The 26,338-nt window shown below is 41.3% G+C and overlaps 2 protein-coding genes across 5 annotated transcripts; one reads left to right on the forward strand and one right to left on the reverse strand.

The window, feature by feature from the left end:
- Positions 1-181: 181 nt before the first annotated feature.
- Positions 182-9,900, reverse strand: cul4a (cullin 4A). Of its 3 annotated transcripts, none has more exons than XM_069173968.1 (21): positions 9,805-9,900; positions 9,164-9,485; positions 7,909-8,024; positions 6,982-7,086; positions 6,216-6,284; positions 6,048-6,121; positions 5,806-5,968; positions 5,633-5,722; positions 5,471-5,553; positions 4,650-4,717; positions 3,954-4,072; positions 3,654-3,846; positions 3,389-3,493; positions 3,181-3,291; positions 2,575-2,660; positions 2,339-2,446; positions 1,928-2,041; positions 1,733-1,838; positions 1,465-1,637; positions 1,154-1,306; positions 182-1,060 (listed from the first exon to the last, which is right to left on the reverse strand). In XM_069173968.1, the coding sequence occupies exons 2-21, from the start codon at positions 9,303-9,305 to the stop codon at positions 965-967; spliced, it is 2,274 nt and encodes a 757-aa protein (XP_069030069.1). In that variant the 5' UTR covers positions 9,306-9,485; positions 9,805-9,900; the 3' UTR covers positions 182-964. The 3 variants fall into 3 exon arrangements, with proteins under 3 accessions (XP_069030069.1, XP_069030067.1, XP_069030068.1); XM_069173966.1 differs by lacking the exon at positions 9,805-9,900 and adding an exon at positions 9,706-9,798; XM_069173967.1 differs by lacking the exon at positions 9,805-9,900 and having other exon boundaries at positions 9,164-9,798.
- Positions 9,901-10,955: 1,055 nt separating this feature from the next.
- tgfbrap1 (transforming growth factor, beta receptor associated protein 1) lies at positions 10,956-21,859 on the forward strand. 2 transcript variants are annotated; one of them, XM_069173669.1, is made up of 13 exons: positions 10,956-11,181; positions 13,308-14,023; positions 14,468-14,662; positions 15,447-15,601; positions 15,769-15,851; positions 16,503-16,683; positions 16,820-16,980; positions 17,461-17,518; positions 17,628-17,771; positions 18,142-18,285; positions 19,165-19,324; positions 19,498-19,964; positions 20,708-21,859. In XM_069173669.1, exons 2-13 carry the CDS (start codon positions 13,327-13,329, stop codon positions 20,894-20,896), a joined length of 2,634 nt encoding a protein of 877 aa, XP_069029770.1. In that variant the 5' UTR covers positions 10,956-11,181; positions 13,308-13,326; the 3' UTR covers positions 20,897-21,859. The 2 variants fall into 2 exon arrangements, with proteins under 2 accessions (XP_069029770.1, XP_069029771.1); XM_069173670.1 differs by having other exon boundaries at positions 13,313-14,023.
- The last annotated feature ends 4,479 nt before the right edge of the window (positions 21,860-26,338 follow it).

A 26,338-nucleotide genomic window follows, 5' to 3' on the forward strand; every position in this document is an offset into this window, starting at 1 on the left:
TCACTGGATAAAATCGTATTTGACTGCAGGAGTTAATGCCAGGAGGATAAACTATGCAGGGAGCTCAAGACAAGAGGCTAATTCTTCACACTGCGGACAGAAAGAAATGAGGCACACGTGTTCAAATGAAAAGAAATGAAAATCTACCACAAGCTGCTTCTGTACAAATCAATACTCAAACCATTAAATATCCATTTATTCAGGTTCACTTTTTGCACTCTTACATAGAATACAATCTGATCTACAAAAACGTCAGCACATGACATTGGACATTTTGGTCAAAACGTACAAGATACCAAAAGTAATACCCGAATGGCTCGCCTGTATGTCATGAAACTTCTGTGTCATCAGTGAACCCAACCCATCCGGCCCATCTCATCCTTCTCTTCTCTCGTCTTATCCTCAACAGCTGTTTCTCTGCCAAAACAAGCAACCGACCAATCAGGTGTACACTCAGCAGTTTATGCAGCCATTCAAAAGGAGAAAGTCTCGAACAAAAAAAAAAAAAAAAAAAAAAAAAAAAAAAAATAACACAAAAAAAAAAAAAAAAAAAACTCAAGACAAACCAACTATAGTAGAAAATAAGTGACTTTAGAATGACATGGAGGGGAAAAAAAAACAAAAAAACAATCCCAACAAAAACAGAGGAAAGTGCTAGTTATTTTCAGTTGTGTTTTGCATTAGCAGATTTGTAAGTCACATAAACCAACCATCAACAACCCGGGCCACTCCTCCAGCCCAATCTCAGAGTCCCACTAAAGATATCGCCGAACGGGAACAGCACAGCCAAGTCTCTCTCGTCTCTCTGGAGCTCTGTCTTCTGGACGCTGCGTCCAGGATTGTGGATGGAGGGAAAGATGTGCACCAGAGGAGAGTCGGGTGGCTGAGGGGCTGTCATCCTGTTTTTGGGGGGCCAGCTGTGCGCTTGCTGTGAGAAAAGCATGGCGGTGACAGCGGTGCCCCCTCAGGCAACATAGTGGTACTGGTTCGGTGTCTCCTTGTCGCGTTCCATGTAGTCTCTGTCTATGAGCGACTCGATCCGCTTCTTCAGATCGCCCGGCTGCGGAGAGGAAAGCGAGGCAGACGCTGGTGAGCTGTGTGTGTGTGTGTGTGTGTGTGTTGAAGGAAAAATAAAAAGATGAAGATACGTCACCTTGACAGGGAACTTCAGCTGGTTGTAGAGCTCTGATACCAGAAGGTTGTGACTGAGCGTCTTCCTCATCTTCATGATGCGCACCACAGCTGCATCAATCTGATACTGCCTGTCTTGAAACACTCGCTCTGTGGTGCTCACCTGCTCCTCTACCTGCAAGGAAAATTTGGTCAGTGAGAACCATCCCTTTGTGTAGAAAAGTATATGTAAGTGGGAAGTAGAAAAACATCCAGGTTAGCCCCAGCTGAGGAGGAGGAGGAGGAGGATGAAGGTGTGAAGAAACAAAGACAGAAATGAGCTTGTATTGTTACCGTTTCCTTCATTTGGATCTGGTTGATCTTGATGCGGAACAGTTTGTGTTTAAAATCGTTGTTGAAATTGAAGCGGTCTCCGTCCTCCACGTCTTTCCCTCGAGGGTTCTTGTTGAGGACGCGAGCCTTTCCACAGGCCAGGGACTGCAGTGTTCGCTTGAGCTCTCCCTCCTCTGTGCGGGACGGCAGAGAGACACGGTGTGAACATACAGCAGCTTCCTCTCCCACAACAGAACGCTTACACTGCGTATTTAAAAACATGCGTCACCTATGCCAGTGGCGGCGCGAATGTCCTCAATGCTGAATTCCTCCCCCTCGTTGAACATGAGCAGCACCAGCGTCTGGAACAGGGACACCTGCAGCTCCTTCTTGCCCTGCAGGACAATGTGGTCATTGTAAGTGCAGTTCAGATGCTTTCTAAAGGCAGTCTGTCCATCTCCTCTCTGACCCGGTAGGTCCTTACCTCTTTGAACTCTGCCTTTAGTACAGCGTGGCCCAGTGTGGGCTGCCACTGCAGCTTCCTCCCGCTGTGCTTCCCCAGGTAGAACAGCTTGAACACCTCCTGGAGTTTTACCATCTATCAACACACAAATACATCATTTGAACCAGGATTGACTTTAACACGGTCTGTTCAGGATCAGCTGATGACCATCATCACGATAAAGACAAATACAGTGAACCAAGCTATCTTCTTTCAACAGTGGTTTCCTCAATAACTTCACCATATTTATGTCTACTCGCTATATTTCAGCACATAAAATGCACTATAAATAAATCAATAAATGCATAGTTTAAAGCTAAAGTTCTACTGAACTCACACATCTTTGCATGTCTATTGCTGCACAAAGAGCAGCATCCAAACCCAAATGCTTACCTCTGGGGGCAAGTGGACCTCCATGGGTATGTATGAAGGCCAGTAGCCCATCGTGAGGATGTTGACAGTAAGTTCTATGTTGCTTGGCCCGCTCTGGTTCTGGATATACTGTGTCAAAACATCAAATTCATTTTACAATTATGCATTAAGAATGCACTCAGTGACACAGTGCATACACATACTGTAAACACAGCATCAATACGTCTCCTGTTTATAATCACAAAGAATTAAATTGCCTGTTTGAACTGGATCATGATGTCTTTGGACAGCTCCATGTCCTTGAACATCCCCTCCAGCTTACTGGTAAACGCTGCTCCACATTCTGCAGGAAGTCAGAACCACCAATATTACATATTACTTTTTCTCACACAACCCCACACACACACACACACACACACACGAAAGACTATATGACATTTGATTAGCTTTAAACTTTCGTATGTCTGTGAAGGTTTTCTAAGTTTTATCCAAAGAAGAACTGAAGAAGCCTTTCAGCTAAGAGGCGAAACATCTTTAAGAAACTAAAAGAAGTCCAGTTGCTTCAGGATAAGGACTTACATGTATACTTTGGAGCTCCTGCTGCTATAATAGTGGGCAGATACAAAGTTCCTCTGTACAGATATAGTGTGCGGTCTTTAAATTTGAAGTGAATTTAAGCTCCAGGTTAAAAATTATAAGATGAGGTAAATCAAGTCATTCACCTAAAGATTACTATAAATTGTAGCTGGGTCTATTTCCTCAATCTCTCTTTAACATCACGCATGTATCCGCAAGTGAGACGAGGATTTTGATTGATGACAACTTGCTTATTGAGGAAATAAGATGTCAGACGAGAGACTCACCGTGTTTGAGCTTGGACAACATGGACTTTTCAGCATCAACAGAGGCGCTCTTGCCGACCAGCAGCCGCTTGGCCAAGTCCTTCTTATAAAACGCTTCAAACACGTCTTTTCCTGTGGGGAGATCCAAGGTGTCATTAGAGTGGAATGAGTTGAAACACTAATTGAGTGACACATGCATTCATCATGCACAGACGGACGAGTAACTGACCGTGTATGAAGCGGAAAATGATCATTATTTTGTCCAGGATTCTCTCCAGCTCCTCCTCTGTAGCCTCCTTGTTCCCGGCTCGTAACTTAGAATCCACATATTTAGCTGGATGGGGAGCAAGAAAGCTGTTATCACATGCCGGAACTAATAGAAAACACAATAGCATGGCCCGTGTAAATTCAGCAAAATCTTCAAAGAGTGTGTTGTGGATTATTACAAAGTTGTTAAAAATTTGTGGGGCTGAAAATAATTTAGTCTGACCTACCTATAAGTTCAGCGGGCTTGTTGGGCCTCTTGTTGATGAAGGTTTCAAAGGCCTCCTTCATGGCGTTGATGAAACCCTCATTCCGTGTGAAGCAGCTCTGCGCCACGTTGTCCATCTTGTCTTTGAAGTCCAGTAGTTCTTGTACCATGTCTTTGTCTTTCTCTGGAGTGCATACGATCTCTCCACCGAAGGACTAAAACCAGAGAGGGTGTGTAGATGCATTTCTCGGGCATAAAAGGACGGGTGCACATTTTGCTTGTGTTTTATGTCTCCGTGCAGTATATATGTTGGTGTGTATACCTTGATGTAATCCCGCCAGAACTGCAGCAGTGTGGGAAGTCCTCCCTTCACCTTGCTGAAGAGCTGGTAGAGGAGGGCCAGCTCCGCCACACGATTCTCATCCAGCAGAATGCTCAGACCTGTCGGGATATTACACATTTATGCGTGTCTGCATTTGTGCATCGGTAGGTCATATACTGAAAAATAAAGATCACCTACTTTCTACAATTATTGATAAATCAAATGCATGCAGCGCCACAGAGAGGGTAGAAATGATTGTTTTTCTTTGGTCATGGATTGTGCTTGAGTAAATTGATCACAGCCATTTACTCACAAAACAGATAAAGAATATTTGTTTTTTTTTATTTAGCAAGACTAGGACAAAATCTAGTTTTATGCTCGGACCATGTATGAAACGCTGGAGGGTTTCAATTTCAAAACGAGGGCTTTTAATTTGAAAGAAATACAGAAAGGTGCTGCATTCAGCCGACCAATGGTGTAACTTTATCACTCAGCTGGTGACAGACATACACGTTTATGGAGATGCCCTCGCTGCTGGTTTCCAGCCAAAAAGCAATAAAAGTCATCCTTTATAAATTTATAAGTAGGTCCAAACAAAGAAAACATCGCAGATCAGCCCAAGAAATTAACGCTGAGTGAACTCAATCAAACACACAACGACCACATAGACACATAACGTCTTTCACACAGACGTACCCTTTTGTAGCATTGCCGTCATGTGTTCTCCTAAAAGTTGTTTCTCTACACAGCTAATGAGCGGTTTCCTGTGAAAAGAAATGAGGAGAAAGTAATTAGTAAAAACTGAGTGAGAGGTATCTGAAAGCTGCAACAGATGTGTACATACACAAAGTCCTTCATGTAAACCTCTGAAGAAAATATCTTCAATCTCACCTCCCGACCTTCTTGCGAGGCACATTTTCCAGTTTAAGTTTTGATCTTCATCAATTATTTGTTAAAAGCGCACGGAAAAGCTTTGAGGTCTCGTGTTTAAAACTACTGACAAAAAGATCCCCTTCAGACGTGTATCGATATAATCAATATATATCAATTGCACAGAAAAACACAATTTAATTAAACTTAAAATGCCATCCACCATCTGTCTCACTATGGTTCCAGAGTCTATGGGTATGCAGATACATTTCATTTCAGCTGTTTAGCTGCTGGACACAAGAAGTCCAATCTCACGTTTCCACCTCACACTTGTTGAATATCAGATCAAGGTTGGCTTACAAACTTTGCATTCTCAGTAAAAATTCAGGCAGACACCTGATGGTATTGTAAAACTGATTGATCCCACATTAAAGTTTGGAAACATATGCTAAACCAGCTTAAACGTTATTCACGTTTACTTTTATTTTCTTGTTTTGGATGGACATGGGGTGTTATTTTAATGCAGTGTCAGCTGGGATACGCTTCAGCCCCCCTGCAACCCTGTTAAGAATAAACATGCTTATCTAATGGATGGACGTCTTCGTGATACGCTCTAATGACATCATGAACATTTTTAAAACAATTACTGGGTGCTCTGGTCGAGGTAGCTCACGATACGATCATTCTCCTCCTCCAACCGACGAGCCACGTGGTGCAGGTACTCGGGTACCTGCGCACACACAAACACACACTTAGCACCACACGGATGAACAACTGTGACCACGTGACGCAGACGCAGCCTCACTCACGTCTCTCTCCTGCATCAGCCGCTGTCCCTCCGCTGCGTACAGGCGATTGGTCTCAGTCAAAAATCTCTCCTCAAAGGAGTCTTTGTAAACCTTCACAAAAGGTGAGACAGTCAGGAGGTAGAAACGCTGGCGGACAGTTTGTGTGCTGATGAGGTGAACAGGTGATCGGATACCTGCAGGTCTGACAGCATGCCCAGCAGGCTGCGGAGCAGGCTGCGGTCGATGGTCTCTCCGTTCCTCTCCAACTCCACCTGCTCCAAAATGCCCTCTACTGTTCGCTTCTGAACTCCACTGTCGCTCACAATGTGGGTGCGAAACAGCTCCAGCCCGGTGTCCCTGCAGTGTGGATACACAACATCAGCTTCCTGACAACATCCTAACAAACACAAACACCCTGAGGAAACTGCACTTTTACCAGATGGAGGGGAGCAGAGAGTTCTGAAGCACGTAGGTACGATCCAGGAAGAGAAAGATACTTCGGATCATTATCTGCAGGGAGACAAACACTTCAGACATTAGATGTCTGCTCCTACAGGACAGCCGAACCGTTTCGATCCATGTATCCGTCAAACGTCTCACTTACAGTTTGTCTGCAGTGGTCCTGCCAGCAGCAATTCATTCGCTTCAGGTAGGAAAGGTTGTCCAAAGACTCTGTGAGCGTCATGTTAAGGAGAAAACCTTTCACTCAGTCATGTCATTACACATGAAATTTTGAATTAGTCTACAGTATGTCTGTTACAAAGGATTAAGTTTAAACACCTTGGCCTAACATCTATTATTTATCAACCACTAAAGTCCATGAAACAATTTAAGCCATTTTGAAAAAAATTAAACTAAAAACTGTCACTGATTTATCGCACATCTTTTCAAATGGTGCCTCTCAATAAAGCCCCACAGTGTTGTGTATGGTTTGGAAATGATAAACTTGTTGTACATTGATCCCTTGTGGGAAAACACTGCAACAACATCTGCCAGCAGAGCCAACATTTCATTCAGAGGAGTGTGAAGTTACCAAGACGCTGCAAGCCAAATCCTCCTTGGTTTCCAAATGGCAGATTTGCATTTACCTTCTGCGGTGTGTGCAGGCTGGCAAGCACATCTGTACACCTGACTGACACTGATACGTAACGCTTAGTGTCAATAAACTGGTGACCAACTTGATCCAAAATGAGTTATGAAACAAACAAATATACCAACAGTCTCGTATCACACAGTGTTAGTGTTAGAGAAGACACGTCCACCTTCCAGACTGCATTATGTTTCAAACTGTAATCCGGCATCCCTCCTGGTCCAAACTGTCTCACCAGGTTTAACACATATTTGCTGGTTGTGCACCAAAACAAAGGATATTCTCTAAACTGCAGGATTTGAGCCTGGACGTGATCCTCACAGACTTGTCGTAGCTGCTTGTAGAGTGTCGGGGAGACTTTATATGAACACAGGTTCTCCACCGCCTTCAAGAGTTTCAGAGAGAGAGTACATCAGAGGAGAGGAGGCAGGAACAAAGTGAACACTCGTAACGTGATTTCTGACAGGACAATTATTTACATGTCATAATATCGCAATATGTCGATAATAAAATAAATAACCCTGATGTGAGACCAGTCTTCTATTTTGGATATTGTAATATGGTGATAAGTGTTGTCTTTTCCTGGTTTTAAAGGCAGCATTACAGTTAAGTGATGTATTTCCTGAACTTTCCGGACTGTATTAGCTGTGCCAATTTTGGTCTTTTCCCACTTAGTCATTATATCCACATTACTGATGATTACTGATCTAAAACTGTATTGTTTAAAGCACCAATTGTCATCCTGACAATATTGTCCTAATACCAATATCGAGGTATTTGGTCAAAAATATTATAATATTTGATGTTATCCATATAGTAGCCCTAATTGTCCACAGATTTCTATTTATATCGGAGATACAAAAGTGTACTGTTCCACGTGAAAATGTGGTGAAGAATTTTCAGACCAATATGAACATTGATGTAACATCAACAAACATATATCAGTAGAGATTCATGATGTGATAGATTACCTATATCAAGCATGTTATTAGTCTCCACCAGTTTGTTTTAACTCAGCTGATGGCAACTTCTCATCTGTTTGTTTGATCTTCTGTGACGAGTTAAAAATTAAAAACTATGGAAGCATTTCTGCTGGCCACGTTAAAATGTTTGGTTTAAACAGTCCAACACTGCTGCAGGTTAATCAGGAACAGGAAGAAAAAAAACACTAACTTCAGTTTTGTATTTAAAAAGACAGAAAACAAACCTGATAGAGCTCCTCCAGATTGTACTTGATGGAGGTGCTGTTCTGGATGGCGCCCACTGCATCTCGCAGTTTCAGCCACGTGTCCTCGGTGTAGTTCTCTGCTAGTTTTGGCCTATCTGTTAGAAAAACACAGCAAATCCATCACACAACAATAACACTGTTGTCTGTGTTCTTGGTTGTTTGTATATAATATATATAGATATATACTGTACTGTGTATATACTGTATATACTGTGCATTTTATATTTTAACTGCTATTTTATTGCTTTCTATTATTCTATTATTATCTTATTGCTTCTGTATGCTGCTGTAGCGAAAAAAATTTCCCCTCGGGGATTAATAAAGTAACTATCTAACCTAACCTAATCATTTATCGGACCCACGTGTGACCACACAAGCATTGTGATAGATCACACTGTCATGTTTAACACAAACAGAAACATTGGTCCTGATGTGGATTATTGTTCAGAGACATTCAAATCCATCTGTCAAATGTTAAAAGTTCCAAAAAAAATGCCTCTACTCCTAGTTTTATTTTAATATCACTTTTAAACACCAACTTTTAGTTCAAACTTTCAGATTGCACAGGTTTCTAGACACAGAACATTATTTAGAGACTTCTCACTGAGTTATTCCATTTCTGGTATCAATATGTTCGCTGGACACGTTGACAGTTTTGTTAGCCACTGAAAGTACAATTAATTATCAAAAAAAGTACCAAGATAGCAACTGTGTATGTTAGGATCAATGATGGCAGTGCTGGATTATATTATTATTATTATTATTATTATTACTACTATTACCTTTTAACTAATTTAATAATGAAAGCCTATCACTAATTTTCAACCAAATATAGGAAAAAAAAAACCAAGAAGAAAACAAATATAGTTTAACTAAAACTTCTTGAATTTAAGAAATAGTTAAAATTGGTGTCAGAAGACACATTTCCTGGGAATTTATCAACCGATTATTTATTCCAGATTACGTACGAAGTTACACCTTTGTTAAAACTTTGAAATCAACACTGCACATAAAACCAGTGGATCAAACCGAATAAATAAATAAATAAATAAATTGCATGACTGTGAGAACAAGCCTCAAATCAAATCTGTGACTCTGCGAAGCTTTAACACAAACAAACAAACAAACAAAAACAACAACAACCCCAGAAACGAGCCGTGAAAGTAAACTTTTGAGAGAGTGATGGAGAAGTTACAACCTTCAGCTCGGCGGCAGAAGAAGAAAGCGACGGTACCTTTGAAGTTTTTGATCACTAGTTTCTTTGAAGCTCCGGTCTTGCCTAAGGCCACGGCGGAGGTCCGGGCCATCCCGTTGGTGTTGTGCTCCGTCAGGGCGGAGAAACTGGCCCTCTTGTCCTGTCGGGTGTCCTCTGCCATTATCAGATTAGCGCTTTGGCTTAACGCGGTGTGCTTCAAGTGTGTTTGTTTGTTTGTTTTGTTTTTCTTTCTTTTCTTTCTGCTGGGTTGTTCAACCGCCTCGTTTTATTCGTTGTCAGCAGCAGCGGCGCCTCTCTGTTGAGCCGCTGGTCTTCGGTAGGCAGCGCGGGCACTCGCGGCCTGTTTAAAACACATTTAACAGGCGAGAGAGAGACAGAGAGACAGAGAGAGAGAGAGAGAGACTTAACGTGACGTGAATTAATCAGAAAACATAACTACCGCCGGCTAAGTAAACAGCTAGCTGGCTGGCTAGCCGACTAGCACTTGAGCGAGCAGTTTTCGTCTCCTCCACAACACTCCGGGCTTTGCAGGCTAATCCATGTCAGTGTTGACTACTTACACAGTTCAATTATTGTATTTTGCGACAGTAAACCGAAGCATAAGATCGACATAGTTAGCGTTCATATAACAGACCCATATTACTGTTGGCTTTCTTTACCATGGAGCTAGCTAGCACAACAAAATGGCTTTTCTCAGACAGTTCAGTTGGACAGGTGCATCTTGGGTGAAAAGCGATGCGTTCAGGAACAGCTGGGACTTTTCATATCCGTTAAAGTTTGTCCCAAATTTGGAGACGCCGTGGGTGTTCTCGAAACATCAAATACAAGCATCACAGCAATGCATCTCTTATGAAATGAATTAAATATTTCTGTTTGGTTAAAACATTTAGCATACGGAGATTTATGTTGAGCATGTTGATGAATATGTCAGGTAATTAAAAACGGCTATTTATGTTCACTTCAATATATTTGTACACTGTTTTATAAGGATTTTTATATGATCAAGTACCAGCAACTCGGACAAACTGTAAACAAATCTGTTGTGTGAAGATTATAAAAATTGCCACCGGTGTTGGAAGAAGTATTCAGGTCGTTTACTTAAGTAAAAGTAAATACTAAAATATTCCACTAGAAGTAAAAGCCCTGCAGTCAAAACCTTACTCAAGTAAACGTCTGTAAATATTATAAGCAAAATGTACTTAAAGTGTTAAAAATTAAAAGTACACGGTGCATCAATGTTTCACAATTGAATATGTCAAAAGCAATGCATCATAATCCATAAAATCATCACACGTTTGTATTGTTTCTGTTTCCGTAAGAACCACGTAACTCTAAAGAGTCAACAAGCAGTGAAAGTTGAAGGTTGCATAAAATGGAAATACTCTAGTAAAGTACAAGTACCTTGAAATTGTACTCAAGTACAGTACTTGAGTAAATGTACCTTGTTACATCCGACCACTGCTTGCCACGATTGATCCACAACTGCTTCAGAAACCAATGTTAAGAAGTCAGTTTTGGTTGTTTGTATATAATATCCATATATAATATATATAGATATATATACTGTACTGTATATACTGTGCATTTTATATTTAATATATTTTTTTTTTTACTGCTATTTTGTTGCTTTTTATTATTCTATTATTATCTTATTGCTTCCTGTATGCTGCTGTAGAAAAACATTTCCCCTCGGGGATTAATAAAGTAACCACCTAACCTAACCAAAGCGTTTAAGAAATCCTCTGCGACAACTCATCCTCCCGCCTCCTTGCTGGACGGTCTTTGAACGCACCCCGGTATCACCGGCGGAGGGTTCAACGCGAATGGGCGTTTCGTTTCGTTTGTCCCGGACACGGAAGACCCGACGCGACCGCTTGAAAAGCCGTAATTCCTGACAAGCCTGCGCGGTGCCGAGCCGAGCCGAGCCGAGCGCCACGACTATGTGGACGTTTTAATCTGTGAACCGGGTGTCACGGCCGCTGTTTTCCGAGCAGCGAGGCTCGCCTGCTGGTGGTGATCCGGCCTGCCGTCCTGAGGTAGGTTAACCCCGGCTTAGCGCCGACAGACCCCCGGGTGGAGCTCCGGAGGGACCTGGGCAGGCAGAGCATCGTCCTCCGGGGAGGGTCCGCCGACTGGAAACTCGTTGCTTTTTGTTTTTGTTTTTGTTTTGTTCGTAACCACACGACCTGTATAAACATATTCTGAACACATTTAAAAAAAAAAAAATAAAAAAAAAAGAAAAGAAGAAGAAATAAAAAGTCACATTAAAAATCGAGCCTAGCTCTAATTAGCTTCCGAGCTATTAGCTCGACGTTGGCTTAGCTAGCTGGCCCAGAAGCTGACTAATCAATAAAATAAAAATAAAAAACCAACACGGACTTTCTCATATGCTTTACTTATATCATCATGCGAGCAAAACGTCTTCCCTCCTGACGGTACGTGTTCACAGGTGAACTTATTTTTGCTGCTGTCTTTAGCGTCTGGGTTTGGGAAGCTAGCAGGCGCTAACGTCATTAGCTGTGTCTGTTTGAGAGAGAGAGAGAGAGAGAGAGAGTCTGTCAGCTTTCAAGATTGTTGACAATTAAATCCTGGCTGGACTTAAACCAGAGTCAAACCGATATGTGGAGGGGCAAACCTTGCTTTTAACCACGTTACGAAGGAGAGCTCGGTGAAGAAGAGGATTACACAATATAATATAACAGGAGGGGAAGAGTTAGTGTACCGTAACCAGCACAGACAACTCCTAAGTCATGCTTCATATGTAAACATGTGCTTCATATGTAAACATGTGCTTCATATGTAAACATGTGCTGTGATCTACATTCATCTGTGGGGTCAGACAGACTGACACACACTTTCAGCCAGTGCTGATCTGCAAGACGCGCTCAACTAAAATATAACACTTTTTGTTTCTGCTCCCATTTTTTTTCATGAATTAAAGTAAAAGATCTAAGACTTTATTTTAAGGTCACGAAAGGTTTATTTATTTTTTTTTCTCAAATTTGGTCAAATCTGTGTTATTTAGCACCCTACCTTTTTGCCAAAAATAATCCCTATAGGTGTGGTATTTTAAAGATGCTGATTAAGCAGCAGGATCAGTGCACAGGTGTGCCTTGGGTCGGTCGTAATAAAATCATATTTTTATTATTATTTATGATTTAATAATTATTTATTATTATTTATTATTACTATTTAATAATAATATTTTAAAAATATTTAACATCGGATATTTATTTTTAAATAAATAAAATAATATTTTTTTTTATAAAGTAAAATCCAGTGTGGACCACCACACTGGATCGTCTGAGACCAACCACCCAGACAGCCGATGCAGCGGTTGGTTTTCACAACTGAAGAATTTCTACACAAACTGTCAGAAAACTGTCTCGGGGAAGCTCATCTGAGCTCTGGCCATCCTCACCGGGGTCTTGACCTGGCTGAGATTCGTCGTCGTCGTCACCGTCTCGAGTGGGCAGATTCTCACCTTCGATGCCATCTGGAGAAGTGTTCTCTTCGCAGACGAGTCCTGGTTCACGCCGTACCCGGCAGATGGCCGACAGCATGGATGGCAAAACAGTCTTTCAACATAAAACTTCATTTTTAGAGTGGCGTTTTATTGTGACCAGTCCAAGACACACCTGTACAATGATCATGATGTTTGTTCATCTTATTGATGTGTCAGGTGGTTGGATTATCTTGGGAAAGATGAAGTGCTCACTAAGAGAGGTTTTTACAAATTTGTGAATTCAATTTTAGCGAAATAAACCTTTTGTGTAAAAGTCTCAGATCTTTTAAGTGAACTGAAGTGGCATTGCATTTCTATTTTTGTTGTGTGTGACTAGCCCTAAAGGATGTAAAGTGTATTTCATTCACAGCTCACCCAAATCTCTAACCAAATACAAAGATCAGTTTCTGCAGCCAAAGGCTTAAATGCAACATCATAACCGAGAACAAACTAAACTCTGTGTGCACACTCGATACATATTGTGATCAAATGTCTGAACGTCCTTAAAGCAGAATCGGTCCTGAGTTTGTTGTTGATAAGGGACACGCCCAGTGAATTAATAATGTATCACAGGAAAGTCTTGTGCAGTAACCTTCATATTGACCATGTGAATTAGTCTGCAGGTTTGTTGACACCTGTCTGTTTTGTATCCTGTAGTGTAGATGCCTTGGCTGAGATGAGTGTGAAGGCTTTTGAGCTTGTCCCCGCTGTGGAGCGAGACCTCCTCATGGGCGACAAAGCTCGCATCAACATCGAGTGCATCGAATGCTGCGGAAAGCACTTGTACGTGGGCACCAACGACTGCTTCATCCACCATTTCCTGCTGGACGAGGTCTCTTCCTCCAAAGGGAAACTGAGCTACGTGGCTCAGAAGCTGCTGCACAAATACCTGGGCCTCAAGAAACCAGTGGCTGAGCTGCGGGCCGCTTCTGCTTTGGAGCGTCTGATAGTGCTCTGCGATGGGATCGTGTTCCTTGTGGACATGGGGACGCTGGAGACCGTGCCCTCTGCGGCAGGAGGCGGAGCCAAGATCCGAAGCGTGACGGCATTCTGCATCAACGAGAACCCGGTGAACGGGGAACCCTTCTGTGTGGAAATGGGCGTCCTCTCCTCCAAGCGGCGGACCGTGCAGATTTACATGGTGTATGAGGACAGAGTGCAGCTGGTCAAAGAGGTGACCACTCCCGAGCAGCCCTGCGCCGTCAGTCTTGATGGTTACTTCTTGTGCCTGGCTCTCACGACGCAGTACATGATCTTTAATTACAACACGGGAGCCTCCCAAGACCTCTTCCCGTACAACAGCGAGGAGAGGAGGCCCATCGTGAAGAGGATCAGCCGGGAGGAGTTCCTCTTAGCAGCTCCCGGTGGTCTGGGTAAGCCCGAACAGAAACGGGGTATCTGTAGGACCGTTTTCATGCTTCCAGCTAAAGTCTCTTAAAAATGCAGAACTTGTTGTTTTGCACTGTTGTCCTAATGTCTTCTCCCAGTTGTGTGATTGCCAGTTTCCCATTTTGTTTTAATGTTTAATGTATTTTCTTTATAAAGCTGTTGTAAGTATGTTCAAAGTTTCTGTTATTATTGGCAGTAAAATCTGTAAAATGACTTTGATTTTGCTGATTGGTTTCATCTGTAAGCACCTGGAAACCAAGTGTTGTTTATTTCATAGATATGTAGTCTATTAACTCTCAGGCTGACTTCCATATCTGCCTGTTTGTCATTTGGATTTCTTATATTTATCGAAAGTTACACTAGGGTTTGTGTAGTTAAGTGAATTCTTGGTTGACATGTCCTCGCCTCTCTCCACATCCCACCTCCAGGAATGTTTGCCAACGCAGAAGGGATTTCTCAGCGGGCTCCGGTCAACTGGTCGGAGAGCGTGATCGGTGCCGCCGTGTGTTTTCCCTACGTGGTGGCTTTGGATGAGAGCTTCATCACCATCCACAGCATGTTGGACCAGCAACTCAAACAGACCCTTTCGTTCAGGGATGGACACATTCTGCAAGACTTTGAAGGTATCTGCACGTAGCGCTTAAACTGGGTCGTCTAATCAAACCACATGTTTACCAAAAGAAATCACAAAGAGGAGTCCGAATCTCAGTGATACCCCTTTTATTTTATTTTTTTATTATTTATAGAAGTTTAATAAATTGTCTTTTGTTAATAAATAGTCGGTATAATGTAAAAGGAAGGTGAAGAACTGATGTGAAGCTTCATCTAAAATAAGCAATATGTTTACTATTTTACTATTAAGAGCCCATCAGCTGCTAATATAACCTCACAGTTCCCTGACAAATGGAACTGGAAAACAGACATTGGTTTATAGGTCGTCCGGGGTTGGAAAGAGACATTGCTTTGCCTAGCTGGACTAAGAAAACAAAAGCTTTTAACAGAAAGCGTCTGGAAACTGTACAGCTGCACGCTGAGGTCTTGACTTTTAATGGGATTTGAAGCACTACCAAACATTTCCTATTACAGAGAAAATTTCAGTTCAGTGTTACAATAAAGATATCACTTGGCTTATCTTTAAAAATGAATAAAGTTCAAGCACAACATGCATTCCCATATGCTTAAATTGAACCAAGCCCTGAGCTGAAGCAGGAAGCTGTCAGGGTTTTAAAGAGCTGTGTGTGACCCCTGGTTTTTCTGCACTCATAAATCTGTCTCCTTCCATCGCTGAACAGTTTTTAAAGCCGATTGTGTCGGACACGGGATTAAAACGAGGCAGAGTCTAAGGATCGTTTATGAATAATTCACTTGTGAAATCCGTATCTGACCCGTTAGCGTTGTGTGTTTCAGGGAAGGTCATTCTGGCTTCGACTAAGGCCGTGTACGTCCTTGTTCCGCTGCCGCTGGAGAGGCAGATTCAAGACTTACTGGCCAGTCACAGAGTGGAGGAGGCGCTCGTCCTCACAGAGGGAGCACAGAGGAATATTCCCAAAGACAAGTTCCAGGTAACAAATTATGGGCTGTTTGGATTCAGGAGGTTGAAGTATGTAGAAAAGATTATGTTGAATCTTGATTTTTTTTTTTTTTTAATTTTTTTTTTTTAATCTGATTTACATCATTGACAGTATTTTTTATAAACTATCTCCTGTGCTGTCACTTTCTGCTCAAACAGATATTGCACAAAAGAATCCTCCAGCAGGCAGGTTTCATACAGTTTGGCCAACTTCAGTTTCTGGAAGCAAAAGAACACTTCAGGTACAAATGGCCTCCACATTTCCCCCAAAGTTATACATGACCATTTAGATTCAGTTATAGATATCGTAATAGGGCGTTTAACTTCCATTTGACTGATATTACTGCCGTCTTTGAACCCACACATTCATGCACATATTAAGCATTTGCTTTTTCATTTTCTGGCAAAAACCTTTCAGAGAACTCAAACTTTCTTAAGATTTCAGGAGCTGTGTCCCATATCTCTATATATATAAATAACTTTTAAATTTGATATAAATTTTGGTTACTTGACAATAGCAGCTACACCACAAGTGGTCAAAGCTGTTTCTGCACTTCAGTGTAGCTTTAGTAGGAACCTTCAGTTGCTATATTTGCAATCACTTCATAGCTTCATAATTTTGTGACGCACCACCAAATGTTTCCACTTTGTGTTTTCCTGTTCAGAAGTTTTGCCATGGACAGAGACTTGAGATTTACTTTTAGTTCAAATCTCCTGGAATTTTAATAACATTCTTTTGATTGTCCATCAATTTGTATTTTCCTGACGTACTAATACAAATAGAAATTTAGAATTATGGTAACAATTGAGCTTAAGGCGGCTGACTGCTGCTCTTCCTCTCATCTCCTGGCCTTTAGTTCTTGATTGCCTCAATCTTGCCGTTGCATTTTCAGGAAGGGTCAGCTGGATGTGCGGGAGCTGATATCGCTCTACCCGTTACTGCTGCCTGCTTCATCTTCGTTCAGCCGCTGCCACCCTCCTCTCCACGAGTTTGCAGATCTCAACCACCTCGCGCAGGGCGACCAAGGCAAAGTGCTGCAATGCAAGAAATTCCTCATCAGCTATTTAGGAGAGGTAACTGGATTAAAAAAAAAAAAAAAAGAAAGAAAAAAACGGACTGATTTACACTAAATTATGCAGTGAGTTCACAGTCAGAAGTTTTTATAACACTGTATATCCATTTCATAATGTTCCTCATCTGTTCACGCAGGTACGAAGCACAGAGGTGGCGAACGGCTGCAGAGAGGACGTGGACACGGCGCTGTTGAAGCTCTACGCTGAACAGGATCACGAGAGCCTTCTAGACCTCCTCGCTTCAGAGAATGCCTGCGTGCTAGCAGACAGCGTCCCATGGCTGGAGAAATATCACAAGTGTGTATACTCCTAATGTTTACATAAGTTAAATAACTGGTCACGTTTGCATTTCAACGCAGTTCCTGCTCTAATTGAGGGCGTCACTTCTGAAGAAACTCCGTAACTTGAACATGTCCGTTCATCTGAAATATTCTAGAACTGTTGCTTTATTGTGAGTAATTTGACTGCCATAGAAAGAGTGATTATGTTAAATTAGCCGTCTCCCTTTTGTCATATAAATTGTTTAAAATTGTGGGAATTAGCAGGAAAAAAAAATAACTCTGGGATCACTGTGGGAATCGTTGTGATTTTAATTATTGCGGCTCTACAATTCCTAGTGGGACAGACTGAGATAAGGGCTTTGTTGGGTAAATAATAATTAACTCCCTGCTAAAGCTTTAATACTGTGTCCAGTTTAGTCAAGCCAATTTAATTACTTTGTACAAAAAATTTAATCTTCCAGCCGAGGTTTTGCTTCATTCAGTCTTTCTCTCTCAGATATTTTGCACTTGGGCTGCTCTATCATTACAATGGTCAGGATTCAGCAGCACTTCAGGTACGTGTGTGTAAATTTAGTCTCTTAATGGCTCTCAGAAGAATCAGCACCGACATATTTTTACATGTTAAGGGCTTTTAACATTGTACCTTTTTTCTTTTTGTAACAGTTGTGGATTCGTGTAGTTGATGGGGAGCTGCAGGATGCCACAAGATCTGATCTGTACGAGTACATTGTGGACTTTCTCTACTCTTCCTCCAATCTGGACCTTGTATGGAAGTACGCAGACTGGGCCCTGCGGAAGGATCCCACCGTAGGTTACCAAAAATGTAACTCCGCTGTCAAATTATTCATGTCGGTCAACTAGATGTTTTGGAGAGATGTGATCTGTCACTTTCCAGTGCTCACAAAACATTTCTTCACTTTCTTATTAAGTAAATAAATAGGGGGCTTATTTTATATAGTGGCATATAGTTCTATTTATGTGTGACTTGTATGGAATAATTATAGTAAAAAACTTTTTGCAGTACAATGTCTTGATAAACTGTGAGTTGTTGAGCTTCTGCAAGCTTTCTCCTTAGCTGCAGATTATTGACATCATTTTTTTTTTTTTTTTGTGGACGTAACGCCCAAAGTGTCAGCGCTATGGTGGTAATACTCTTGCTTTTCTTTTTTGTTCATAGATAGGTGTCCACATCTTTACTAAGAGGCCTGCCGGGAAAGATCAGTCAGAGTTGAACCACGATGATGTCATCACTTACCTGGAAAAGCACAGCGGGGCGTTGCTTCTCTACTTGGAACACCTGGTGCTGGGGAGACGGATACAGGTACAGATGTGACAGAGTGACTGCGATGAAAGAGACCTGGAAGACTGTGGTGCAGCTCGTACGCTGCGTCTACACAGAAGGCTTCGCGTTATCAACACGGTGGCGACGCAGCAGCTCTGGAGGTGCTCTGCATTAAAGGGTGTTTCTATGGAGTCGTTACGCCACCGTGTCGAGACCTGCATTAAATATGACGGTCCGTTCCATCAGACGGATGAAAACTGCAGCTGAAACTCTTTCTGTGTTAAAACATCTTCAGTGGTGGCACTGTTGAAGTGTCCTTGAGCCAAACACAAACTCCGTGTTAGCCTCCGACATGCTGTGTTGTAACTGATCCAGCATCCAAGCATCAGAAGAGGAATTGCCCTGCAGTGTCGCTTCACCAAAGCACTGAGCCACATTATTATCATGGCTATACTTGTGGGAATAGATGGTTCAATGTTTGCATGAGTTTTTAAAGCCTAATTTAACCGTGATGTTTTCACTTGGAGCAGTGCTCTTTTTCACGAGTGCCCGGCTCGACGCTCTCGCAGCTTCACACGTAGACACGTCTCAGTGTTACCACAGTCTGATCTGTGGGTTACTGACACGCTCCACTCTAGTAGCTGGGGGATAAGGGCTCTTTCTTACGGCCATGTCAAAATTTGGTTATGAAGGTGGGACTGAGGACGTCCTTTCTTTCCTTTTGGTATCTACCATCAAACACGGTCTCTGTTTTGTTTGATCTTCTGCGGTGTGGTTTTAAACCTAACGCTTCAGATTCAGCTAAACACAACAGTGCTGAATCAAGTTACTATCTGGATATTACCACAATAGTTGTTTTTGTTTCCTCATGACCGTTTCATTAATATTAATTGTTACCGTCCATGTTTGTGGATGCAGAAGGAGAAGTTCCACACACACCTGGCTGTGTTGTACCTGAAGAGGGTTTTGTCGTTGCTGTCAGAGTCGCCAACAGATGAAGAGCAGCTGACCAAAGCGAGAGAGAGACTCCAGGCTCTGCTCAGGGAGTCCAGCCTGTACCGTGTACAGTATCTTTTAGGTGAGACATTCATCTTCCTTCTTTTTTTAAATTTTTTTTATACCCGCTCTTTGAAGATTTAAATCAAGACGTTATGTAGTCACTAAGCTGTAATGATGTTTAGTCATCGTACAACTGAAAGAGATTGTTTGGCAGGTTTTGACCCTCAGTGTTTTGTGTTCTGCTCTGTTTAGGTAAAATGGAGGACTGTGAACAACTGATGCTCGAGCGTGCGACACTGCACGGAAAACTAGAGGAGCACGACAAAGCACTGCATATCCTGGTGCACAAGCTCAGAGACTTCCCGTCCGCTGAGGCCTTCTGTACGTGGGCCTCCTCTTGTCGAGACGCCGCGTACCGTCAGCAGCTCTTCCACCTGCTCCTGGAGGTCTATCTCGATGGGAGTGTTTCTGAAAGAGCTCAGACGGCAGCAGGAGGTGGCAGCGGCGAGCTGGAGATGGCGGCAGTGGACCTCCTGAACCGGCACGGCGAGGTGTTTGATGGAGCGCGTGTCCTGCGAATGCTCCCCGATGGCTGGTCGCTGCAGCTGCTGCGGCCCTTTCTGGGTCGAGCCGTAAGGGCCAGTATGCACACCTGCCGCACCACCCGCATCGCTGTGGGCCTCGCCCACTCTGAAAACCTCCAGCTGCTGCATGACAGGGTGAGAAACGCATTATATATTGCATATAATGTGCCAGTTGGTTAAATACATAAATACTTAATTCTTCTTTTAACTGCTATACTTTTTTAGTGCGTTGTTTTACAGGCAGAAATTATGACCATTAGTTTCACAATAACGATGATAACCGCTACAACTACAGAATTTGTTCTAAAGATATTCACGAAGTTACATTTATCTCAATACCGCTATAATTATGAGAAAACCAGTGAACTGAACAACTGAAATTGAGCTGTAAAGATTAGTAATTTAATCGATGGACAGACAATTGGTCAGAAACTACTTTCATCATCAATGAATGGTTCAAGTCATTTTTACAAACAAAAATGACAAACATTCGCTTCTCCAGTGTGGTTATTTAATGCTTTTTGCTGTCGAACAGAATTAGATATAAACTGTCTTTTTATTCTGACATTCTGTAGATAAAACGTTTTATCAATAACTCAAAAAGATAAGTGGCATATTTAATTGGTATTGGAAATAATCATCTAGATTTAAACTTGAGTACAAAATAGAGAACTTGAGTTTTTGAGCTAAAATCTGAGCTCTAAAACAATCAGATATGTCCCAGTAATGAGACGGAGCAGAATTGCTTCACAAATAAATAATAATTATTGATAGTTACTCATCTTAGTGGTTGGAATTTTGAACTCATTTTTAAGTGTGTTAAGTGCTCATTGCTGCGTTGTCTCATTGTAACTCTGACGTATTTGTTTGTCCTCCAGTTGAAAGAGCGTAAGAAACCCATCTTTGTGTCTGAAAAGAAGGGATGCCACCTGTGCCACAACACCTTCAGTGAGCCGAGCGTGGTGTGTCTGCCGGGCGGAGTTCCCGTCCACACTCACTGTGTCGCACAGAGAGTAAGAGACTCTCCCACAAAGAGACAGTTGACTAATAGCAGTAACCACACGTGAGGCTCGACCTTTCAAACTATCATGTGATCTCTGATCGGAAGTACCAAACTACAGCAGGACGTGCTGAGATTTTCGACGTAGAGGACTGTGGGAATAACAAAAAGCACAGAACACCGTAGCAGATCCTGCTATGGAAACTGGAGTTGACAGGAAACACGAAGAAAGCTGAGCGAGTGTGTTTGTGTACGTGTGCGAGGGGGGGGGAGCGGATGATTTCAGCTATTTATTCATGTGCTGCAGTTAAACCACACTTTGAGTTCTGTGCCCGTCCTCGTCTTCGCTCGTACAGTTTTAAAGCTGAATTTGAGAAACTGCTTGAACTGCAGAACACACACACACACTATTTGAATCCTGTTGCAAATATTTCCGAAGCATGAATAGTATCCCAGCTCTCGCGGTTCTGGTCTCATCAGCTCATGTGGGTATTGTATAAATACTGTCCTGACTTGCACATTGCAGCGTTGGGTTTAAATGTGAAATACTACTAAGACTCTTCAGCACGGACGGAAACAGAGTCTTTTATGTTTACCTTTTACACTCTGTTCTGATTTGGTTTCACTGCTTGCTGCTTTTCCACCTCAGCCAGATGAGCGATGGGTGTTGTATTTCAGTCGGTGACTTGCCACCAACAATTTGATCTTGAATGTCCTCTTATGAAGGTTTGAAACCTTGTCAAGTGTATCGTCTGTGGAGCCACAACAGTGTAACACACTAAATGACATCTTCCATCGCTCCACTAATCATCAGTAAGTGTAATTGGAGATTCAGCACTCATACTGCACCACGGACCAATCAAACTGACCTTCTACAACTTGCACAAATTCAATAATCTTTACTGATGATATAGACACATTGTGAAACGTGACAGAAAACGTTATGGCCCAGTTAGAAGTGGCAAACCATGTGAAATCAAGCTTCATCAATTTTGTCTTTGGGTAAAATAAATCAAGAGGGATCTTCGCTGCCCGTCTGCCATCATACATCATTTTTCTTTCAATGACTACGGTACAAGTAGAGAAATATAAAGAATATACAACAAAACCGAGCACACGTCTGCGTAGAAACACCAAAATGTTAAATGATTCAAAATAGAGCCATCTGAAAACAATTGTATTACTATTTAGTTGATGGGTATTTGATCTTGTGTATATTTAAAAGATACGGGTCTGATGAACTAACCCTGAAAATACGAGCCCCAAATTACAACCGCAATGCAACAGCTGTCATTTCACCAGTGACCACTGCAACGAATGTCCAGTTAGGGTAAATCAAGGCTTTAAAAGGACATCAGCTTTTTCAGCTCTGGCCTGTTGCGTTTAATACGACATGGCTCCACGTGGTAAGGAATAAGGAACAGATTGTGAGAAAGGTGGGAGGGTAGAAGAGCATCCATGGGCTGCTGTAGATGAGCAGAAACCGCTGCAGCAGTAAGAGCCGTGCTACCAATAACAAGGTGCAGTGGCCGAAAAAAAGACGCCACCTTGCACTGAAAAAGAGACGGGTTAGTTGGCAACGCAAAGGAAGCTGCATGAAGTTAACTTCTTCGATAAGCCTCCAAAAAGAAAACTATTTTTCACAAAAGATTCAAGTTTGACAAAGAAGATGAGAAGAAGCCTAATGAATATTGGCAGCACATTCTTTAATTAGACGTAACACGAGACATTTGTTTGGATCAGCATGCTTGGCACAGATCTGCCAGGACTACAGTGTTGGCTGTCAAATATGGAGGTGAGAATGCAAAAGGAGTTGGGGGAGATGACATTTACAGCTGGCACGATGAATGCAAGTTTGTACACAAATAATGAATTAAAAAAAAAAGAGTCCCAGTCCTTAAAAGCTTGGCAGGAGAGGAATTTCTCAACGTGAAATGAATCCCAAACACACGGGAGTGATAACGACGACCTGGCCAAGTGTGTCCCCTGACTTGAACTACTTTGGAGTATTTTCAAGCAGAAGGTAGAACAACAAAACCCGTCCAGTTAACAAAGATTCATCTGTGAAGAAAGGAAGAACATCTGTCTACAGATTTGTGCAAGATTTTACAGGAGGCTTGAATCTGTCATCAAAAATCAAAATGTTAAAAAGTAAAGAGAAAGGAATCTCACTAATGAAGGTTTTACTAAAGGGCCTATTTGCAATGTAGTCTGACCCTGAGCTTCTCGTTTTGATTTTACTTGATTAAATACTCGACACTTCAGTTATTGTAAGATACAGTTTTGAATCATTTAACGTTGTTGCAATGTGGGAAGGTTAAATAGAATTTAGGGATGTCATGTAAAGACTTTTTATTCTGAAATTAAATGGCTCGAATCTTGGGGAGGTAATTTGCTTCAAATGGGCAAAGAAGAATTTCCTTTTTTCAAAATCAAACAAAACAAAAATACTGTGAGATAATTGTAACTGAACTCTGTTATTTGAGGGTAAATCCCTTGCTTTTTCACAGTTTCTGTCCTTTTTTTTTTGCAAGCTGTTAAAACGTATTTGGCCACCAGATGGCAGTAACATACCGAACAAATGGAATGAACCACAGCTTCCAATATTTTATAGTCTTCTTTACCTTCGCTCTATTTATAAACTTTTTTCATGTCAAACTCCACAATCCTCTCAGACCCTCCCTGGCCGGTGTTAAAACAAAATGCTTCGACTCGTTGGAATAATGAATAGTTACAAACTGCTGGTTGCATCACGGACACTGACAGCGTTGACCTGAAACTTCCAGGTTAAGTGGTCGATATCAGCAAAGATGAGTTTCTCCTGCATTTCTAATGACAGTAACAGATGACTATAATACACATTCCTGCACTTCACTTGACCCTTAAACCTTTTTTTTTTTAAATTTATTTATTTCATGTTTGACAGTTGGGATAAAACAAAAACTTTTATCTGCCACTGCTTTAAAGGCTCAACATCAAACAGTACGGTTTAATACATCTCTGCTTTCAAACCTGTGTCCTCCACAGCTCTGGAGTTACAGCTTTAACCTTTGAGTCATGACACCTCTAAAAAAAAAAAAAAAAAAAAAAAAACTGAAAAGAAATGGACGTCAGCATCACGATGAAGCCCTGAAAGTCTTTGTTCTTTACTGCTTTCTAAACGTCATGTATGTGTCAGATAACAATAAAGGGCAGCAGCGGGTAACTTTTGCCTGGTGCATATAATCTGTTTCAAAATCAGAAATATGTTATTTACTTAATTTAGCTAAATTACATCAAAATTGAAGATATTTTCTGAAAAAAAACCCATCTGGTTATGATGCTTTATAAAAACAAAGTGTCAAAACGGTTTCACTTTGAAAAACTGTGTTATCTAAAGTGGCAGAAGATGCACGAACATGACTGAACAGAGGAATGAGGGAAAACCCTGACTAACTAAACATGATTATGTAAATCTGTTGCGCACAAAATACACCCACAAGTTAAATCACAGTTTTTTTTAACACTGCCGTCCTCGACATGTGCGTCCAGGTTTACAGTGAGAAACAAAACGGTCTTTTTCTAAGTATTGTCAGTTTCTAGTTATGAGTAACACGACACAAACAAACAGACGCTTGTTTATTTATTTTTGACAAACTCAGTTGTCCAACCTACTATAACACGTCTGTGGTTGGTGTTTGTGCTTGTCTCTCTGGTGCCTGTGCGGTTGATGCCAGCTAATTGCATTGCGCAAACATTATGACTATTTTTCTAACGTGGAACTCTGAACATTGTCGATGCAGAAGGTTTGACTCACGTTCCATCACACAAATTCACAGCTTACCCACAGCATCTTTCCAGCTGAAGAATTTAATCGTAGCTTGCTTTAAAGGCCTCCTCACCATGACTTCAAATAATAGAAAAAAAATACAAAATAGTCGTGTGAAAACTATGCTATTGTATTTTATAAATATATGTATACTGTATATACTGCATTTGTACCTGTTTGTTGCTTTCTAAACCAATGCCAGTGTGGATGGAGTGTAAAACACTGTGAATCCGTCCCATTTTAATAAACATGAAACTGAATATGAATTCATGGAGTATGTTGTTGGGTACTAACTAACCTGCTAACTGTGTTGACTGCAGGTTGTTTGAGTGTTAAGGTAGTGGGTCTGGCTCATAACCTGTCTCTGTATCTCTATATACAACATCTGAAAATGTGTTAACATACTTTCTTACCGTTCAGTTTACTTGAAAATATTAATCAGATTTAGTTTATATTTTAATTTCCTTGTGACCGTGTAAAATGTAGCTCTGTCCAAGTGAAGTATAAGTGCTAGACAAGTAAATTATTATTATTATAACAACAGAATCTGATAAATACAATACCAATTTGTTATTATAGCATAAACAGTGTTATATTATTTTAAGTACTATAAGTCAGTAGAATCAAGTAAAAAAATAATAATAACAAAGGGTCAGATGTCAAAACAGAAATCAATAGCCCATGGATGCTTTTGTAAATGTCCAAAGCTTGTTTTGGCTTTTTGGACATTTCAATTATTTCTCAAAATATAGCAATTTATTCATGCAAACTACATTGCTGAACATCATCATTCAACATCAAGATGCTAATCAGACACCGTGATTATGGGACCGGTCACAATGAAAGGCCAACTCTAAAATGTGCTGTTGAAAAATGGGAGCAAAAATAACTGCTGATTCATGTTTTTGTGAAGTGTACAGCTATAAGATATGCAGATTTTGAGATCATCCTGGTTTGTAATTAACGCATGGTAACATCTTTTAATCTTTTTTTGCTCTCTTTTTTTCTACTTAGTTTTGGTGAAGATCCATTAAAAGATGCCTCCGGCATTCAAGAGGAAACAGGCAGAGGAGAGACTCCTGGCTGCATGACGAGACTGCAAACAAATTGGAAACCTGCATTGAATATGATTCTGATGGTGCTTTTTGTTACTGTGACAGTCGTCCTCTCAGGTCAGGTAAATAAACAACAAAGCCAGAGAGCAGAAGTACAGAACATGGCAGCGGAGATATTCACAGCACGGAGTAACACCGAGCAGTTGAAAAAAAGAAAACCATCAGCTGAAGCAAACTTTGTAACTCCATTTATCAAAACTTCCCCAAGCTGGGAAATAACTTTGACCACCTGAAGCTCCTCTTAAACACCACTTTGCTCAATGTGACCTTATTGTCAGCTGAAACAAACCCAGCTGAGTCAACTTCTGATCAACACATTGCAAGAAAAAACAGCTAAACATGCTTCTAAATTGGAGCCTGGAAGACAGCTACCTCGTGGAAGAGGAGAACAGACGACTGAACGGGCTCCTGAACAAATCACTGCAGCTTATCAAGATGGCAGCTGCAGAAAATAACAAGTTGCACCTGCTGTTAAACAATGAGCAGCAAATCTCTGGACAGCTGGAGGCAAAAAAAAAAATACAACAGCAGTGCTCAATCCTGTTCTCAAAAAAACAACAACAACATCGTTCCTCTGGAGATTCTG

This window comes from Embiotoca jacksoni, unplaced genomic scaffold (genome assembly GCF_022577435.1).
Source record: "Embiotoca jacksoni isolate LCO1_2020_lvr unplaced genomic scaffold, fEmbJac1.0.p SCAF_6, whole genome shotgun sequence".
Classification (NCBI taxonomy): Eukaryota; Metazoa; Chordata; class Actinopteri; family Embiotocidae; genus Embiotoca; species Embiotoca jacksoni.

Bases quoted from the DNA above. Each gene is read 5' to 3' on its own strand.
- cul4a (XM_069173968.1), bottom strand. From the start codon at position 9,305: ATGGCAGAGGACACCCGACAGGACAAGAGGGCCAGTTTCTCCGCCCTG. The intron at 1,839-1,927 runs GTAAGGACCTAC...ATTGTCCTGCAG, and splicing joins TAAAGGCAGAGTTCAAAGAG to GGCAAGAAGGAGCTGCAGGT. The intron at 1,061-1,153 runs GTGACGTATCTT...TCCTCTCCGCAG, and splicing joins AGCTGAAGTTCCCTGTCAAG to CCGGGCGATCTGAAGAAGCG.
- tgfbrap1 (XM_069173669.1), top strand. From the start codon at position 13,327: ATGAGTGTGAAGGCTTTTGAGCTTGTCCCCGCTGTGGAGCGAGACCTC. The intron at 14,024-14,467 runs GTAAGCCCGAAC...TCCCACCTCCAG, and splicing joins AGCAGCTCCCGGTGGTCTGG to GAATGTTTGCCAACGCAGAA. The intron at 17,519-17,627 runs GTACGTGTGTGT...TTTTTGTAACAG, and splicing joins AGGATTCAGCAGCACTTCAG to TTGTGGATTCGTGTAGTTGA.